The 20,461-nt window shown below is 34.3% G+C and overlaps 2 protein-coding genes and 1 long non-coding RNA gene across 9 annotated transcripts in view; 2 read left to right on the top strand and 1 right to left on the bottom strand.

The window, feature by feature from the left end:
- The window catches only part of pfkfb4b (6-phosphofructo-2-kinase/fructose-2,6-biphosphatase 4b), a 514,755-nt gene that overhangs the window by 230,200 nt on the left and 264,094 nt on the right, over positions 1-20,461 (top strand). The window lies entirely within an intron of this gene.
- The window catches only part of col7a1 (collagen, type VII, alpha 1), a 127,376-nt gene that overhangs the window by 37,825 nt on the left and 69,090 nt on the right, over positions 1-20,461 (top strand). For all 6 annotated transcript variants that reach the window (XR_015493959.1, XR_015493960.1, XR_015493961.1 and 3 more), the window contains exons 10-24: positions 1,043-1,198; positions 2,773-2,892; positions 3,048-3,197; positions 5,076-5,192; positions 7,639-7,785; positions 10,245-10,367; positions 10,513-10,659; positions 12,187-12,306; positions 12,394-12,660; positions 12,747-12,890; positions 14,484-14,609; positions 14,843-14,989; positions 16,086-16,211; positions 16,291-16,437; positions 16,520-16,639. Coding sequence is in view for 3 of the 6 variants with exons in the window: in XM_087257677.1 (XP_087113803.1) it covers positions 1,043-1,198; positions 2,773-2,892; positions 3,048-3,197; positions 5,076-5,192; positions 7,639-7,785; positions 10,245-10,367; positions 10,513-10,659; positions 12,187-12,306; positions 12,394-12,660; positions 12,747-12,890; positions 14,484-14,609; positions 14,843-14,989; positions 16,086-16,211; positions 16,291-16,437; positions 16,520-16,639 (2,157 nt within the window). In the remaining 3 variants the exon portion in view is untranslated. The remainder of the gene's footprint in view (positions 1-1,042; positions 1,199-2,772; positions 2,893-3,047; positions 3,198-5,075; positions 5,193-7,638; positions 7,786-10,244; positions 10,368-10,512; positions 10,660-12,186; positions 12,307-12,393; positions 12,661-12,746; positions 12,891-14,483; positions 14,610-14,842; positions 14,990-16,085; positions 16,212-16,290; positions 16,438-16,519; positions 16,640-20,461) is intronic.
- On the bottom strand, positions 16,930-20,236 carry LOC137495996 (uncharacterized). Of its 2 annotated transcripts, XR_015493984.2 has the most exons (6): positions 20,104-20,236; positions 19,716-19,859; positions 18,874-18,990; positions 18,740-18,781; positions 18,313-18,394; positions 16,930-17,925 (listed from the first exon to the last, which is right to left on the bottom strand). It is a non-coding gene; the product is annotated as an uncharacterized LOC137495996 (long non-coding RNA). The 2 variants fall into 2 exon arrangements; XR_015493985.2 differs by lacking the exon at positions 20,104-20,236 and having other exon boundaries at positions 18,269-18,394; positions 19,716-19,796.

The following is a 20,461-nucleotide window of genomic DNA, read 5'->3' as shown; positions in this document are numbered from 1 at the left end:
TTTGTGTGAGATTCATCATTTCAGAAAGGCTTTAATAATCTCCACCACAAATACATGAAATAAACTTGCTTGGTATTTTTGACTAATGAGCTGTATTTCAGCTTCATCCGAGTCTGTGTCTGTCACTGTGATGAAAATCTGATGCAACACATGATGAGAAGCAGACACGCATATTGGAGCGGTGGGCGGGGAGAAGCAGCTCATTTTTATTTAAAGTCACAGGCTACAAAACAGCTACAGTATACTCGGACACCAATATGGGCAGATACTAGATTCTATGATAAATATTCTGATGGGTGTTTTGAGCTGAAAATTTATAGACACATTTTGGAGACACCAAAGGCTTATCTTACATCTTGTAAAATGTGCCATTTAATGCCAAGATAGGTAAACACAAATTGTATGGTTATAAATAAACGTAATATAAAGTCTTTGGCATTTTTACTATGGCTAGAATAGTGGGTTAAATATTAAGAATTGTTAGAAGAGAGAAAGTATTTACCCTCACATTTGTGTATTAGAAACACTCACAAAGCAGCATTAACTAGATCTGTATGATTTGATGCAAAGGTAATGAAACACAAAATTCCTTGTTATAAATGTACATAATATTTTCTAATTAAAAAAATATTGTATTAAGTCATTAAAACATTTTTAAAATAAAATGTGGGGAAATGCTTTTGTCACTTTGTAAAACATAAAACAAAAAGAGGATAACCATGAAAAGAGACCTCACTTTCTCATACAGATTAAAAGATAATGCATCTTTGCTTTTTTTGGCAGCAAGTCTATTGTTGTTGAAGTGTGTGTTGATTCAATAGCTACGGATGAGTTCAGTGAGTTCATTCAGTGAAAGATTTCACAGACAGATTCAAACAAGTAACTCCTGAGTATTCAGTTGACTCTAAGTATATTTTATTATTCAGTTTTCACACTCTTCTTTGCTAATTTATTTCTGTGCTGCAAGCCATAGTTGAAACAACTCTGCCGTTTTCTTGTGCATGGCATAATTCATGATTTGTGTTGTTTGATTGGTTTACAGGTCAGCCTGCTGCACGACTGGAGGAGCAGTCTGTGGGGGCGGAGTCTACTTCGCTGAATTTGCTCGGCCTCAAGTCAAACACAGAATATGCGATCAACTTGTTACCTCTTTTTCCTCGTAACAATGGCTCACCAGCTTCCCTGACTGCCCGTACATGTGAGTCCTCATGAGCTACCATTTAAAAGTTTGGAATTGATTAGATTATTTTATTTTTAAAGATATTAATACTTCTGCTCAGCAAGGAAACATAAATGTATTAAAGATAGACAGTGGAGTTTTTAAAATGCTACAAGATTGAGATTTCATATAAATGCTGTTCATCACAAAAAAAGTATAACAGCTTTTAATGAAAACTGAAGCTGCACATTATAGCAACAAATAAGAGTATTACAATTTAGATCATTTATTTGCAGCACATGACAATAATGCATTATAAAATATTGCTTGTTTTCAGCCCTTAAATATAAGGATAAAAATCTGAAGGTCTTTAAATTATCAATAAACTATATATTTTGATTGTAAAAAAAAAAAATAGGATAAATGATAAATATGATAAAATGCTTAAAAATGAAAATAAAATGACAAAAATTCTTTCAAACGTCACCACTAGTTAAAAACACAAGAAGAAACACAAATCTTTACTCAAAATAGCCTAGTCAGCATTAAAAATATATATATTTTAAAATATTTAAAAAAGAATAAAGGGAAATCCAGAAGAATGATAATAAAATATATGTCTTTGTGTCTATGCCTTTTCTCTCCAAAAGTTGTGAGTGTTACAAATGTACCTTAATTTTAAAGTAAATATTTACTTATTTAAACTAGGGCACTGAAAAAAAAGTCTTTCAACTCAACTCAACTTACTTTATTTCTATAGCACTTTCACAAATCACAATGGATTACTAAAGTGCCGTACATAAAAACAAATAAAAAAGCATGTAAAATATACATAAAACCAAAATACATAAACTCACATCACATGATTAAAAGCTAAAGAAAATAAGTGTGTTTTCAGTGACCTCTGAAAAGACTCAAAAGTTTGAGTTGTTCTTACAGAGAGTGGGAGATTTTTCCAGAGTCTTGGAGCTGCTACCGAGAAAGCTCTATCACCTCGACGTTTTAAGCGTGATTTAGGAACTTGCAAATAGAGACATTTAAAGTAGATTTTTGGATTGAATGAAGTAAAAACGTATAGCTTCTAATGATAACCTGTTTTATTCAATTTGCTTTAAAGAAAAAAAAAAAACTTATAGGAAAACTTTGGAGCATTAGTTTTATCAAAACAGTATTTTTACTTTAAACTAGCTGTTTTTATGTCATGTGATCACGACATCATTTCCTGACCAGATAGTGTTTTGCCAACTGTCATTACTCGATTCAAATGTGAAGATGGACTGTGGCCAAAGTACTGTAAATCTGGTTTATAAAAGGTAAACATTCAAAATCTTTTTCATGTAATGTAATCTGTTGTTTTGTCCTAATCATCACCTACATTTTAGAAACATGTTCCCATTTATGCCACATTGCGGCAACCACATTCATTTATTCATTCACTTTCCTTCAGCTTAGTACAGTGTTACAGTAGTTTTTCGGTAGGATCAAAGTATCATTTTTTTCAGTGAGGAAATCACACACTTTTACGAAAAATCGTAGTGTTCTTTTGTCTACATTGTCTCCTCCTCCATCATTGAGGTTTACATGCTTATTTGTCAAGTCTTCAATGTTTACAGTGCCATTAGAGGGAGTGCAGCAGCTCTCAGTTGAAACCATCTCAACAAGCAGCGTTCGAGTTCGCTGGACAGGAGTGACAGGAGCCAGAGCCTATAGAGTCGTGTGGGGCCCTTTCACAGGTCTAGCATCCATACTCATTTTTTTATATTACATTATTTATTAACATTCTTAAACAATACATCACTCAACAATAAGGATTTTATAGTAGAAGCTAAATTGTTTTTAATAGATTTCACTTCTTTAATAGAGTTTTTTTTGCCTGTGCCCCTTTCAGGAAATGATGTAGAGACTGTAGAGCTGAGAGGCGACAGTGAATCTCATACTCTGGGGAATGTGAGACCAGACACAGAGTACATTGTTACAGTCATCGCTCTTTACAATGGAGAAGCTGAAGGACCTGCAGCCACTACACGTTTTAAGATAGGTATACAACACATCCACTGCTAATATCAAAGTGGAGAAAAATATGTATCAGTTAAACTTTTTGAAAAGGATTCACTGATATGGAAATTATTACTGAAGTATTTATAAAGACATATAAAGATATAGCAATATGTCTTTAAATCACTGATATCGCAATGTGTGTATCCGCAATAGTCACATTGCAGGATTATATGACATATAAAAGATTAAATGATAAAAGATATTGTTATTTTTTATTATTTATACAACGATGACCATGGTATTTTACACTTGATTGTTCAATTTCTAAACTTGAATGCTGTTAGACTCTCCAGAAACCCATAAAGCAGTGTTTATTTATTTATTTGTTTATTTAATAATTATAATGTATGCAAATGCACTGCGTAGAAAAAGTCTTGGGGCCTCATGTATCAATGCTGCGTACGCACAAAAACTTTGCATACGCCAGGTTTCACGCTCAGAATCGCTCACGTTTGGATTTACTAAGGATGAAATGAACGTGGGAATGTGCGCAGCTCCACGCCAGCTTCATGGCTGGCGTACGCACATTTTTTGTGCGTGTCTGTTTTATTTCCATTGGCGACTCCTAGAGGCAGTTGTGTTAAATTGCACTCTACAAAGTGTCTTTGAGCCGTGCTATGGCAGCTGTATGAGACGGGTTCATCTAGCAGGTTTATAAGGTTTCCACACCATACAGTTGACCAGCCATACATTAAAGTGCAATTTGCAGCAGTCGGGTTGTAAGAATGAGTTCATCTGATGCTGGATTCGAACCGAGTTCATGCTCGAGCGTGTCAAAACATGTTACGAGCTGCGCCACTGAGACTATTAAGGCTACTACAACATTTACACCTATAAATCACACTATTTCTCTTTTAACTCCACAGTGCGATGTTCAGACTTAACTGTGTTAACCGCATTAGCTAAACTCTCCCACTCTATTTTTTTCTTTTGTTGTTAATTCCGGAGGACAAACTTGCAAATAACACAGTTTTTCTCCGGTCTACCTCGGAAAGCAGCACCTTCAATTCACATTCTGTTCAAAGTTTCTCTTTTTGCTTGATTTTGCAATTGCTTTTTCATTTGGTTTTTGCCAAAATAGAGTCATTAGCATATTCATACGGGGGAGGAGGCAGGGAGGGGTTTTGTGCTCGTGCATGTTGCGCTCAGTTTTACGTTCATTCGAATGTACAAAAGAATATTTTCGGTGTACGCAGTGTTTCATACATCTGCATTTTCTTCTGCGTACGCACATTTACAGCTTTGTGCGTACACAATGTTTTAGTAGGATTTCCACGCAAGTCTTCGTACATGAAGCCCTTGATCATCCCAGTCAATCTAAATGAATTAACTATTTTTGTATAGAGCTATTCAAATCATCTGGCAAAGTTATACTCATATCGCAATATATGTATGGCAGCAAAACACAATATCACAATGTTGTGCATGCAATGTTATCAATGTTATCTGCTTGCAGACAGCCAGTGTTCATGCATTCAGTCGAAGATATACAGATGGTTTTGTGCAGAGAGAAATTTAAGACAGCACAACAGGAAACAAGATGCGTGCGAGACGTAAAAAGAGCCACACATTTATCATACACAGACAGTGAGATGTTTGCTTTTAATCTTGCCATTGACTCACTGTCTGCTAAATCAGAACAGTTTTTTTCTCTTTATGACTCACGGACTGCACAGCTGAATGTGTTATTTGTATATGTGTGTACATGTTAGAGCGATAGACTGAGAGGAAAGAGGGAGCAACTGTCTATAAATATAACAGGATATAAACTTCAGAACGATGGAAGGCATTGTTTTAATATTTTATAGGACTGGAGGGGAGATAAAGCTGAGTTATGATTAATGCATTTGGCTTTCAGAACGCTCAGAGCAACAGGTCCTGAGAGCTACGACTACTGGACCCACCAGCATCACATTGAGCTGGAACCTCATACAGGCTGCCAGAGGCTACCGACTGGAATGGAAAGTGGGAGAGAGTAAGAAACTTTTTTGTAATACATGCAAACACTGTAAAATTTACCAGCATTTTACAATATTTAGCTGTTTTTGTATTGTGCCACACTGCATTCGGATTATTTTCTGTTAAACATTACTGTGGAAAAATAGCCATATGCATTTTGGGATGATTATGGTAATTTATGCTACATTTTTTCACAGCAAGCGTGATTTTGTTGAGCAACACAAATTGCTGCTGTGTAACATGGAAAAGAAAGCCTGACCAATCTGATCTGATTCAGTCCCATGCAAATATCTAAAACATGGAAACAGATGCAATTTGGAGATATATGACATATATATGACATATACAAAAATGCCTGCTTACATGTATATTCTTTTATCCAGTGGAAATACAAATATTCACATATATATTACGATATATATTTAGTTGAAGTAAAAATTATTAACCCTCCTATGAATTTTTCAATTCTTTTTAATATATTTCCCATATGCTGTTTACCTGAGTGATTTGGCTTGTTTTGTAGACAATAGAAAAATAAAATATCTTAGGGGAGCTAATAATATTGACCAGCCAAACTATAAGGAATGCCAAACTATAAGGAATGAGTCTTTCCCTAGAAGGAAACAATTTAAATAAACTAAAATACTGAAACTGTTTGGTCTGATAATACATGATTGATAAAGAATACAAAATTCATGTATGGCCATAAATGAACACATACAGTTGAAGTCAGAATTATTAGCCCCCTTTTGATTTTTTTTCTTTTTTAAAAATTTTGCAAATGATGTTTGACAGAGCAAGGAAATTTTCACGGTATGTCTGATAATATTTTTTCTTCTAGAAAAGGTCTTATTTGTTTTATTTTGGCTACAATAAAAGCAGTTTTGAATTTTTAAAAAACTATTTTGGGGCAAAATTATTAGCCCCTTTAAGCTAATTTTTTTTTCGATAGTCTACACAGAACAAACCATTGTTATAGAATAACTTGCCTAATTACCCTAACCTGCCTAATTCACCTTATTAACCTAGTTAAGCCTTTAAATGTCACTTTAAGCTGTATAGAAGTGTCTTGAAAAATATCAAGTAAAATATTATTTACTGTCATCATGGCAAAGATAAAATAAATCAGTTATTAGAAATAGGTTTTTAAAACTATTATGCTTAGAAATGTGTTGAAACCATCTTCCCTCCATTAAACAGAAATTGGGGAAAAGAATAAACTGGGGCGCTAATAATTCAGGGGGGCTAATAATTCTGACTTCAACTGTATATAAAATGATAGCTAATATATTTGGACATAATATATGTGTGTGTGTGTGTGTGTATATATATATATATATATATATATATATATATATATATATATATATATATATATATACATGCATACATACATACATACATATACACACAGCAGAATGAACATGCCCTTCCACCTGCAACCCATTACTTGGAAAACCAAGCTTTAATATATCATAATAAAATAAGACTTATGCTAAATAATAATAAGAATGACTACATTTTGTAGAGGAATAACAAAGCTATCTGTGCATAGGAATAATATTTTTATTTACTTTCCTTGGCGATGATGTAATGATGGTTAAATAATGACGTGTTTATTTTTAGCTGTGCAAGGCTTTGATTAAAATGGTGTTGTCAAAATAAGAGTTTGATCAAAAGTTTATGAGAACTGAAAGGCTACAGTGCTTCCCGTTTTATTCATAAATTTCAGACTAAAAACTGTACAAAAGGTGAATTACTTGTTGGCAAAAATTGATTGCACCGGATCAGTATGTCATGTGGCGGGGAGTGGTCGTCCATGCACTGCCCATACTCCTGAAAATATCACCACTGTCGAAGGCTTGGTACTGAGCCAAGAAGATGCACCACGCACTCATTGCACTGTTCGACAGATTGAGAGTCTGGCAATTAATGACTCTGATATGTAAATTTTGCTTTATTTCTGTGCGTGCTAATTAAGTCTGAAGTAAGAAAACTCAAGCGTTCTGTCAATATTTGGGTTATCGTTATTTAACAAGGTATTGCAGTCATAAAAATGAGGTGAGGTGGAAAACATTTACATATCATATAATTTCATCTATTTGTCATCTAATTACACAATATAATTACAGTTGGAGGTATATTAACAAAATTCTGACAGAATTAATTTTGCTTGGATTTTTTGAGACAAGGTGTATATATACGTTTATATCCAAATATGAACTTGTATGTCACAGATGTAATTAGCATATGTTTCCATATCTTGATTTCTATGTTGGGTATAAGCAGATTATAGAAAAAAAGAATGTTGTATATGTGCAGTGCAGTTTACCATGGATAAACTAAGTTTTACGCATTACAAAATAAGTTGCTAAAGGTGACGACAGCAGCACTGAAATAAAGCAAAAAACAATAGCTGTAGAAACATAGTCTCATATTTTTTGTGATTTTTCTGATGACAGGAGGCAGAGTTCTAAAGCAAGAATTCCCACAAAGCACCACCAAATACGAACTCAGAAATCTACAGCCGAACACAGAGTACATTATAACGCTATTCACACTCTACGATGGACGAGAGGAAGCTACTTTCTTTTCAACCAAATCAACAGGTCAGAAGCACTATAGTGAAAAGTGTTCATTCACAAAACCTACACAATTTTCTTTCAGTTCTTACTACAATATATAATCACAATATTTTAGTTAATAGACCACTGACAACTTTTCAGGATTTTTTAATGTCCCAAAGCAGCTACATGAAAGTCCAACTGGTGTGCGTTTCCTGTGGGATACCTTGCTTTTAAACTACCATCACACGATACATCCTTGGAGAAATGAACAACTGTTGCCCAAATTGAAAAGAGTATTGAAAGAGTTCCATCAGCAATTGGTAGAGTGGTAACATCATCTAATAATAGTTTGATTTCAGAATAATGTCAGTTTGTTGTAAATAACAAGCACGACATCGAAGCACTGCCATGCTGTATATGTACATGCACACTCCTTAAAAATGGTTCTTTACCTCTTGTAACAAATTAAAAGACGCAGAATGAATTTTGTATATGCATGGATGTATTTTACATGAATTATTTAAACCCAGTTGTGTTTTTAAGATGAAAAACTCTGCCTCTAAACAACATCCAAGAGCTGTTGTTCAAACCACACACGGTTGTGATGCTGCTGGCGAAATGTTTAACTGTAAAAGTATAGATTTGGAAAACCACGTTGGAATCAATGTTGGTAACAATGGAACTTGCAATAATAGTTATATTTACATTTAAATATGTAAATATACATATTTACACTATGGCATATTTACACTATGGCGTACTTACACTATGTACAGTTGCCTTGAACCGGGCTGAGGCACGCTTGTCCTCCCTCCTGTCTCCCCTCATGGCCAATGCTTACATTGCATTCTAGCCTAAGCACACTTACGTCATCGATGATGCGCTGTTCAGTTTAACAGAAGAGAAGCGCTCTCGCTCAGCACAGTGGAGATTTCTTTAGTTATATCTTTTTAGTCGTTTGGGATGCGGTGACACGCAGTCAAATATTTCGCCGAATAGATCAGCCACTTTTAAAGCTCATAAACAATCATAAGGTCCTCGTGCTGCAGGAATGAGGAGGTTTGCTGGATGCAGTGGTCGTGCAGTGAGGGGTTTGCGTCATTAATAAACTACGACAGTTTGCGTTCATTAAACAGTAAGAACGATTAATAAATCCTTATGAACAGTCCCTTAAAAGTCACATCTCGTCTTCAGTTTCAGCCCAAGTGAACCACACTCTGACACACCTCTTTCAACCGAGCCTGAGCCACACCTGGGCTTGATTCAGAGCACTCACACTTCTCAAACAATATCGGAAATTGGCCTGGGCACGATTCAGATAGCATAGTGTAAGCGTCCTTACAGTTGAATAGGCATTCAGCAATTCAACAAGAAGAGGCAATACACACAAGATGTGCTAATTATACAACGGAACTGTCAGTACTCAGAGAATTTAGTGCTAGAGTAAGGAGAGGGAGGGATGTTTCATTATTGAGAGAAGAGTGCTTCTACAGGTGATTTGTCAGGCCTGTGTGAAGCATACAAACAAGTTGGCTTATGAAGATTTTGAGAAGCACACCCCTGAGAATCATGTTATCTAGTATGACTTGAAAATGATACAGAGAGCATAATAATAATAATAATAAATGCATTTTATTTGTAATAAGCTTTTTGTTTGTAAGTGCTACAGTAAACAATGGGGTACAGTATGTGAACATCTAATGTTTTTCACCCACTGATAAACTTCCTGTGAAATGTGACTTTTTTAATTTCATACTGTTCCTTTTACAGCATCGATATTTTAATGTAATTAAAATATAATTACTTAAATAGACTAAAGGATTTATTGAGTTGTTCAAGCGTAAAATGAGATGAAAAGCTATTTAAAAGCAAACATCGCCAGGAGCAGCAGGCGAGCACTGAATTTGCTTTGCAAATGCTGAGGTAAAATACATTTCTGTATTACATATGTATGGCATGGAACAATAGAATTTAATGTGATGCTTCTTGTACAGTCTGAGAGCCACTTTATATTGTAAATCAATCAGGCAGTGAAGATCAATTTTTTTTTTTTTTGAAAATAGACATTAAACACTGTAATTTTGTAACGCAGAATTAAAAGTCATTGTGAGTATACCCCATTAGATATAAAACAATACAAAATAGTACAAAATCTACCATCAATTAAAAATATATAGCTTATATAAATATATATAGCTTGTATAGATGTGTCTTAGTCAAATATTTTAAGTTATCCAAAGTTGGTGCATTTTGGATAATAAAAGCAAGTGCATTCCATAATTTGGGGGGCTTTGAATGAAAAGGCATATTCCTCTTTAGTGGAAGCAATACAATGATAACTTTTGTTCTTTTGTCTCCTGTATATATAATGTAGATGCAGAAAACCTCCCAAAACAAAACAGTTTGGGCTTAATTTTCCAGGATGTGACTAAACGATTTGTTTTTGTTTCTGTCTCCCCTGCTTTTCATGTAAATGTTGACATGTGGATTGTGTTGAGCAGAGCAGTCAGTCGGTCCTGTAACAAATCTGAGGGTGGTGGATTCACTTGGAAACATTATACGCATAGGATGGACAGGAGTCACTGGGGCAACGCAGTACGACATCATCATACTTAATACAGAATGTGAGAATATTATTAATGTGTCTTTCTGTTTATGTACTAAAACAGTATAACAATATAGCAAGAAAGTGTTACGTTATAATATATTGATATTGAAGAATGTGCCAATGTAATGTAGATTCAATCAGCTGACCCATTTTTTTTACAGCGAATACAGAGGTGAACAGAAGAGTTCCTGGCAATCAGACCACCTTTGAGCTTCGGGACCTTGAGGATGATGTGCGCTATGCTGTCAGCGTAACACCACTAGTTGGCTCAAAAGAGGGAGAGCAAGCAACAGTGTATATCAAAACAGGTGAAAACATCAAGGTTATTATTTTAGTAAACTTGAAGTAAAAATAAGACTAAAACTGTTGGTCATTTTGTTCATTGAAATAAAATATAAAATTCACAATAAATGAAAAAGGTAAAACTAAATAAAACTAGCAATATTAAATGAAAAACCTAAGTATTATTAAAGACTAATTATCTAAAATAAATTATACTTTTCAGAATGCATAAACACTCATACTAGCCTGTGTCTGTTCAAAGAATTACCTGTAGGTGGCGCTTTTACTGCCAAACACATCAGTCAAGCTCAAGAAATTATACAAAAAAACAAACAAACATCTTTTTCTATAAACAATAGATAAATTCTTTAGGCTCGTCTGATGTTGGTCTTTTAACTGCTCAGTCTGCGCAGCTAAAATCTATGGGAGATCGGGCATTCTCTTCATTGGCACCAAAATTGTAAAACTCTGTACCCTCTGATATTCGCAATGCAGAATTCCTGAGTATTTGTAAATCATCTTTTAAACTTACTTTTTAATGATAGCTTTTATATGATTTTTAGAAATATTATTATTATTTTGTGTTTTTTAAAGAATTTTTTATTACATTTTCTTTGCATTCATCCTTGTGTCTTTTACTACTGCACGTTTTATGTCTGTAAAGTGCCTTGACATGCTACTTTTAAAGGCGCTTTATAAAAATAAAGTTTTTAATTATATTAATATTATTATTATTATTATTATTATTATTATTATCATTATTATCATTATTATTATTATTATCATTATTATTATTATTATTATTAATTCTGCCTTCATACAATTTCTTTATAGGCACGTTTAACTGCATAACATGAAAATATTTAGGACCACAATAAAAATTATGTAATGGCTTTTATCTTCGACAGTTTTTGAAATGTGTCTTATTGGACTTGTTTGTATATTGTTTTACTGTACTTACAAACAAACTTTAATTTGAGTTGATCTTTGATTTAAAGAAGTCTGTCTGAATTATTCATCATTTTTACTTTCATTCATTGCGTCTGTATGGTTTTGGATTCAATGTTTGCTTAAACATATATTTGTAACTTTTACTACTAAGGGGTGTGCCCAAGAGTTAATGTAAGCTGTGCAAACACTAAACATAGCTTTGGCCAACACTGGATGGTTCTTTTAACTCAGATTATTAAAACTGAAACTGAATATTCATTCATTTTCTTTTCGGCTTATTCACTGTCCCTGTGAGGTGATCTGTGAGGTGATCATGCTACCCACTGCGCAACCGTGACGCCACTAACCTAAATATATAAAAACTAAATAAAAACTAAACTAAAACTAACAAAACCATTAATGAAGCAAACTAAAACAAACCTAAAATGTACATAAAGTTTGAAAATAGTTTTGAAACAGAAGCTAATTTAAAATGGCTAAACTGTAATAACCTAGGAAAGCATGCATAATTATTTTTTAACTATCTACAGATAAAAAACTGATACTGTGCTACATTATTAATGTCTGAAAATACCTGCTTCTAACTGAATGTAAAAAAACAGAAGCACCATTGCGGGTGACCAACTTGCGGGTAGTTGGGAGCAACAGTCGGAGAGTCAGGATCGCATGGACTGGTGTTTCTGGAGCCACAGGCTACCGGATTACCTGGAGGCAAAGCAATAGTAGGTGGACCGACAGTTTTTCGATATGAGAACTTATCATTTGTATATTGGTTTTAATTAGTCAGCTGTTTTCTCTTTGTCTTTTAGCTGCAGATCAGTTTCGTGTTGTAGGTGCCGATATCACCACCTATACTATAGACGGCCTGCAGCCAGATGACACTGTTGCTGTGGGTGTTGCCCCAGTGGTTGGCGGGCGGACTGGAGAAGCAGTCTCTGTGTCTGCTAGAACCACTGGTACCACTGGATTAGTCACAGGGTTAAGAGTTGCTGAGGTAACATCTGGAAGGATACTAATAGCATGGACTCCTGTGAATAGAGCTACAGGCTATAAAATCATCTGGCGTCGTAGTGATGGTATGAACGGTGTTAACTTTACAGCCCTAAATTTATGCTGATGGAAGTTCAATTTTTATTTTGCTGTTTTATTTGATATATTTTAGGAGTGGAAGACTCTGAGAATGTATCCTCTGATGTGGCTTCCTATACCATTGAAAGACTCCAGGAAGGTGCCGCCTACCAAGTGTTAGTCTCAGCTCTTTTTAACTCACGGGAAGGACCAGCTGCCACTGTGACTGCAAGGACAGGTTAGAGTTTATTTATTTAGGAACAACCGATCACCAACATTCTAGATATGTTCACATGATTTTGTTTAGAATTTCTTTTTACACAATATTAAATTTGAATATTTCTACAGGTTACTTAACATTAAACAATCATGTACTTTAAACACAGCAAACGTTTTACATCCTAATTTCCCTACCATCACTCTATCCACCACAAAAAAAGGGGGGAAAAATGCATTAAAATAAAATAAATAAACCTAAATCAAAAGAATAATAAATGAAGCAGTAATATAAAAAACTAAAATAAAAGTAATAAAATGTTTTTTTCAAACATAATTAAATGGCACCTATTTTACCCCCATACTTAAAATTTAAGATAAGTCTTTTGTGTCTTCAGAATGTGTCTGTAAAATTTCAGCTCAAAACACCCATCAGAAAATGTTTTATTTTACATTTTTAAATCTGGGAAATTTGAGCTGTTATGGCCTTGTAGCTGTTTTTGTTGCCTTTGCCTTTAATGTGAGTGAGCTGGTTCTCCCTGCCCACCATTCCCACAAACCGTAGCCTTCACATAACATAAACAGCACAGTGACAGACAAGAATGTAGCAAATCTCCCTTACTACAGTAACTTTCCCACAGTTATTTGATATATTTGTTGTGGAGTTATTTCAAGGCTTACTGCAATGAGTCACACAATATCGTTATAAAGTTTGCCCGCCTGCATGCGCACACACATACACGTTTAGTTTTTACATGGCAAATGTGATGACAGGATGCAGGTTAATATCCACTGCTGTGAGGACATCCGTTATCTTAATGTACAAAACAAACCCGATTTAATGCCCACAAACCGGGATTGACGCGTCTTCTTTATAATTGCACTCAAATGTGGCTGTTGTGATGAATTACGTAGCGATTTTACTGTCCTCATTACAACATGCATGGTTTTAAAAATGATTTAAACTTGTAAAACTCATTTTTGATCACATTTGATGATGATTGCTGATAATAGAGAGCTGGGGCATCACTCACGATTCTCTACAAAAACATTTTCTTTGATAATATATTTAATATTTTCCATTGACAGATTCTCTGCCATTTTTGGATACATTTTGAACAATTTTACAGACAATATGAAATTAAAAATATACATATTTATTGCACATTATTTGTTTATATTTTGTATTTTAATACAGTTGTTCTCGTTTTTTTTTAAAGAACCAAAACACTGACAATATAACATCATCCACTATGCTACTTTGATACAAATTGTCAGCACCAACTGTTCCAATACACTAAACACGGATGATTTCTAGTAGTTTATTGTAAAAAAATATTAATTTAAAAGTAATTTCAAGAAATTTTGCATCTCCAATTCACTTTCTTTCTTTAAGAACCTGCTGTGTTTAAGATTATGAGAGGCACTTTTTGGTTTGGACATATTCTGCTCAAAAAGACAGAAACAAAAAACCTACCAAGCTCTTTCACTAGGATATATATATAACACAATAAATAAAAGAAGAGACCATCAAAGTTTCTGGTTCATCTCGACTTTAAAGTTTAGTCAATTGCTGAGCTTCCAGCATAAAAAAAGTCTTTTTTCTCTTCTTTAGATCAGGCTACAGTAGGTCGAGTCACCAATTTACAAGTACTTGAGGCCCAGGGGGAGGTTGTTCAAGTCAGCTGGGTTGGAGTTCAAAATGCAACATCATACAGAATATTCTGGAGGAGGACAGATGGTGAGATCTTAGCATTTTCAAGTCAATTCTCACATTGTTGTGTATTATATGGCATTTTCTATATTATTTAGATTTTTTTGCTAATATTACCACATTTCATCTTACTGGCTTAATAAAAATGTTTTTTTTCTGAGGGTTTGTGACCTTTGTGATCGCAACTTATAATCTGTGGATGCTGAAAGTTCGAAATTAAATCTGGACCATGATAAGAAGCATTAAGTGTGTGTTTGTAGGTGGAGAGGAGAGGAATCAGCTGGTTGGGGGAAACGTGACATCAGTGGATCTGAGACAGCTGGATCAAGGGGCACAGTATGAGGTGAAGGTTCTGGCTCTTGTCCAAAACAGAGAAGGTCCGCCGGTTTCTGTCAGGGTCACTACAGGTGAGTGCTGTTTCTAAGAGAGGTTTGTTTAATATTTATATATAATATATTAGCCTCTAAGTGCCATCTGAAATTTTCTGCTAAAATGAGCACTTTTCTCAGCTCCTTGTCTGTGCGTTCAGTAATTATACTTTTATGGAAAAGTGAATATGTTCCTTTTAATGTCTTTAAAGTGAAAAAGCTGAACATAAACATTGGAAACTGAGAAAAAATGCTCAGTTTAAAAGAGAGTTTCAGACGGTGCTTGAAGGTTTTTGGATATGAATTCTTCACATATACAGTTGACATCAAAATGATTAGCCCTTATAAATTTTTCTTGGTCTTCTTCAAATATTTACTATGTGTTTTTCAAGGAAATGTTCACAGTATTTCCTATAATATTTTGTTTTCTAGAGAAAGTCTTATTTCATATCACTTATTACTTTGGCTTGAATCAAAGCATTTGAAACATCTTTTTAAAGTAGTTTTAAGGTCAATATTAATGACTTATGCTTAATAATTCTAACCTACCTAACTAACAAAATAAAATAATAAGATATCGGAGGTCAATCGATCGGTCATTCAGTCAGTTATTCAGTCATTCAGTCAGTAAAACAGTCAATCAACAGTAGCCTCTGGTGGATTTACATGAGAACAGCATATGAGAATGGCACTCGCGAGAGACGTTTAGATCTTAAAAAGCGAACACAGCGGCTTGTAGTGCATTCGCAAAAACAAAAACTGAAAAACATACCTCCTGGGTTATATCTGGCACTCTCCAGAAATGTATATACCGGTACGTTTTCAGAATGAGCCTGGGTTAAAAATAAGATGTACTGCCATCATCGGAAAGAAACAAGAAATTATTTATTAGAATTTAGTACTTAAATCTATTATGTTTAAAAACACGTTAAAGAAATGTTTACTTCATTAAACAGCACTTGGGGAATATTTTTTAAATATTAATTAATTTTTAAATATTAATTTTAAATAATAAATATTGAAGTCAAAATATTTTTTTTTTTATTTTGACTTCAACTGTATAAGTACTGTATATAAACACTATTAGGATCTGTTCAAATTTAAGAGAGACCTTTAATGTCCTTTTACTGTCTAGGGGGACAGAGAGTCACAAGAGTAGAGGATTTGCGCGTTTTGGACTCATCTCCAGGAAGGCTGCGTATAACCTGGAGGGCAGTGAGTGGAGCCAGCTCGTATCGAGTGTACTGGAGGTCTTCACAAGGTAGCTAAAAAGACACATGTAAACAGACACAAAAGACAGAGAGCTATATTCATGTTGTTATTTTGCTTGCGTTGACTAGGTGAGCCTGAAACAAGTCGTCTGATTGGCAGCGATGCAACTTCATATACTCTCGATGGATTGCGTCCTGGTTTGAGCTATACCGTAAGGTTCTCTGCTCTGCTGAACGGTGTGGAGACTGAAGCTACCAGCATTAGAGTATCTACTGGTAAATAGACTACTTTTTATTTCTTATTTTGTCTTTCTGTCCTTTTAAACTCTTTAAATAATGATTTCTGTCTTCATTCCAGATGCTCTGCCTCCTGTGACAGGTTTAAGTGTGACAGACAGCACTGAGAACTCAGTCCTTTTAGGCTGGTCACCAGTACCCGGGGCAACAGGTTATATTTTACGCTGGACAGAGGTAGAAGGTGAGACTTCTCAAGATACAGCACACTGTTAGACATTTCAAAGGGTTTTTACAGTAACTTACTGGCAACACTGTTGCCAGTAAGTTACTGTATTTTAGATTTACAGTATACAACTGTAAATCCGTTTACAGCATGTTACTGTAGTGTCTGAAAATGGTTAACTACTGTAAAAACCTAAGTTAACAGTTAGCTACTGTAAACCTTTTAATTTTGTCCTAAATATTTTATAATATTATTTTATTAATATTATTTTAATACTATAGACCTAAAAAAGACACAATTACAAAATATTAACAAAATAAACACTCTTTATTTAAAACATTGGAGATGCTTAAAACAAGCTTAAAAATGTGTAAAAACATTACATTTCAATCATTCAAAATATTTTATTTTAAGAAAAAAAACATTGAAAATGACAAAGCACATTAACATACATGTACAAAACTAATTTAAGTGTCTGACCTGCGTATTGTTGAGAAAAAAAACCCCAATTGTACTAAGTACTACTGACATTAAACCAGACACAATTACAAAATATTCCATTCTTTAAAACATTAATAATGCTTAAAGCATTTAAGGAAAATGTGTGAAAATTACATTAAGCAATAAAATCAACACATTAAAAATAAATAAATCACACAAAGCACTAGAACATACATGTACAATAAAAATTTAAACTTCTGAATTGCATATTGTTGGAAAAATAAATATTTGTAACTATTAGCCGACTCAGAAACAACCCAACTTTAAAATATTACTAATTCTGGTGTCAAATGCTCAACAAGGTCTGAATTCACATGTTCAAATGCAGTTCATCTTTATTTCTATTGCACTTTTACAATGTAGATCAATGATGTCAAAGCAGCTTAACATAGAAGTTCTTGTAAATTGAAGCTGCTTCAGTCCAGTTTTCAGAATTGAAGCAGTAAATGTCACTGCTGAAAGTCCAAACACTGAAGAGCAAATCCACCGATCCACCAATCGTAGCCAAGTGATCCAGTGGCGACAGTGGCATGGAAGAAACTTCACCAACTGACGAAAGTGTAGAATAAAAGCCCTTGAGAGATACCAGGCTCAGTTGGGCACGACCAGTTCTCCTCTAGCCAAACTTGTGCAAGGCCGCAGTCTAGGCACCAGAGGCTTGAAAGTTCACCAGCGGGTGGTCAGGCTGGCCCATTGGATCAATGCGGAAACTCATTGATCACGTGTGTCTTTTAGGATTCACTCCTCCATGACCACCACAGCATCTGGTCAGGATTTGGCCCAGTCCAGGATTATGAAGAACTCTGGATAAGGACAAACAGACTAACATAAGCATAGAAGAAGCTTGTATAAAAAAAATAATAAATCATATACTGGTTAATTATTTTGAAGCATGGCAGCTAGGTTGGGCTAGTTTTCAGCTGGTACTGAGCAACTGGCTCCTGCTCATAACCTGCTCACTACCATGTTTAAAAGATAACTAACCAGAATGTCCTGTTTATTTTTTCCCCTAACAAGGTTTTACAAAAACATTGTAGCATTTGTGATGGGTTGATTCACTGCAGGACAGATTAGACTATTTGTTTTATGTATTCCTAATAAACTAAAACAGACTGAATACTGATACAACTATTGAGAGTGTCTCACCTAATCCAAGTTCTCAGTTAGCTGGTGAAAGAAGGATAACTCACTGTTGTTCATGGTTGTCATTCACTACTTCTCCTGCCTTCTTCTGGCTCACTCTGGTTGTTGCTGTGCATTTTGTTTCATCCTCTGGAATTATTTATACAAAAATTTTTATTATTTTATTTAATATAATAATATTTATTATTTAATATTACAAAATATTTAGGCAACATGAAATGGGGAAAAAGACATTTAATACATAGACAAATGCATGTATCCCAATACTAATTATTGTATTTTGAAATGTCTGACCCATGACAGACCTCAATCTGCTCAAAAATATTATAAACAAAGATGAAAAAAAACCCTACTAAATGGTTTAATAAAAAAGGGAAAAAGATTTTTTATTTAGCTAGCAACTAAACATGTGACACATTTTGTATTAAAAGTAATGTTACTATATTGAGAAACAAATAGATGTACAGTACTTACTGTTGTATGAGGTCCAGTTTGCACAGGCAGGCTCCCAGTATTCTATATTGAGACCATAAAAAAGCCAAAAATACAGATAAGAATACCATGCTACAATCCACAACCTCCACACAACTTTTTTTTTATTTGTTTACCTTGGTTGCTTACTGGTCTTGCTTATTTTTTAAGCATAAGGCTGTGCTGATCAAGATGTTCCTCCGAAATGCTGTTTGTTTCTTCAGACAAAACCTGGTGCTGTGCTCGTGCCATATCTAAACAGAAAAAAATATAATGGTAACAATTATGTTAAACCAAATGTCAAGAGTTGTGATAAAAAAATAATTAGCAAACAATAAATAGCAAAAAGGTGGTTATTAGCATAATGCATAGAGGTAAAGTTGGTTTTATATTAGCAGATTCAGACTTCCCCCTTAATAATTTAATTTCATAAAAGTATTATTTGCAAACTCTAAATAGTGAAATCATTTTAGCAGCTAATGACTATCAAAGTACAACATGCTCACGGTCAAATAAACAGTGTTAATGTTGATTTCAAGTCATACTGGCATGCTAATTCTGATCGAATATTCAAAGTAACATGGTAAACAGTATAACGTAAGAGTCTTCTAAATGAACGAATGTGCGAATATAAAACCAACTTTACCTCTATGCATATTGTAACGTTATAGATTTACGTTAACGTTCTTATAGGTTACGTCGCGATGTTATTTTCTCAAGCTAACGATATAAGTTACTCTAAACCAGAGAAAAATAAGTTCACAACATCTAATATATATAAAGTATAAATCAATATAAGTTAAACGTTGCACGTTAAAATGAGTTTGAGTCCAATTCAGTATAAACTTAGCTCAGTTTAGCTAACAGTTAACATTACCATTTTAAGATCGCTTCAGCCAATGTTGCCGAGCAAACATATGCTAATAGAGGTGCTCAAATCAATGTCGAGTGTTGTCAGCACAGACAGACGCACTTTTACCTGGATTATTTGTTGGTCTTTCATTCATATTCTTCTGGGGGAAAACACTCTCTGCCGGACCGTTGTCTCGTGCTAAGTGTCCTCCAAAACTGTCTGCATACCTCTGGTTCCCTCCTAAACCAAAACCCGCTGCAACACCGGTTCCTATGTAAATAAATAAAAAGATATGACGAGAACAATGGCTATAGTCATAAACAGTCTTATTTAAAGTAATAGTAGTGTTAATGTAATAAATTAAATAAAGGTAACATCTTAATAGATGATATATTTCTCAAATGGGCGAAATAACGCCAAGCCAGAGAAAATAATAATAGCCAACTTTATACTTTACTTTGTTCTATTCTCGTCCACAAAACATTCTGTAAAATGAAACACTGCCTCAGCTTACCAGAGTAAAGTTTGTTAAATCCAGTATGTTCTTCAGGCACACTAATAAATTGTCCTCCAGAATTGCTCCAGGGTCCTCAGGCAAAATGTGGTGCAGAGTAGTCGAATCGCCGCAAGGTGGCGTTGAAGCAGTTGTGGAAAATACAGTATAATACACGAATTTTTACAAATACAGTACATCGCTGTATATGTTGTTCGACGTCACACTAAATTCCCATAATGCAACGGTAAATACAGTTATTTACCGTAAAAGGAATTTGCAGTATTACACTGGGTGAAATACAGTAATTAACTGTGTAATTTACAGAAATGTCTAACAGTGCAGCCTACAGTGATTAATTAAGGATCAAATGCACAAT

The sequence above is a fragment of the Danio rerio genome, chromosome 6 (genome assembly GCF_052040795.2).
Source record: "Danio rerio strain M-AB ecotype USA chromosome 6, GRCz13ab, whole genome shotgun sequence".
NCBI classification, from domain to species: Eukaryota; Metazoa; Chordata; class Actinopteri; order Cypriniformes; family Danionidae; genus Danio; species Danio rerio.
This window is presented reverse-complemented; position numbering and strand designations above follow the sequence as displayed.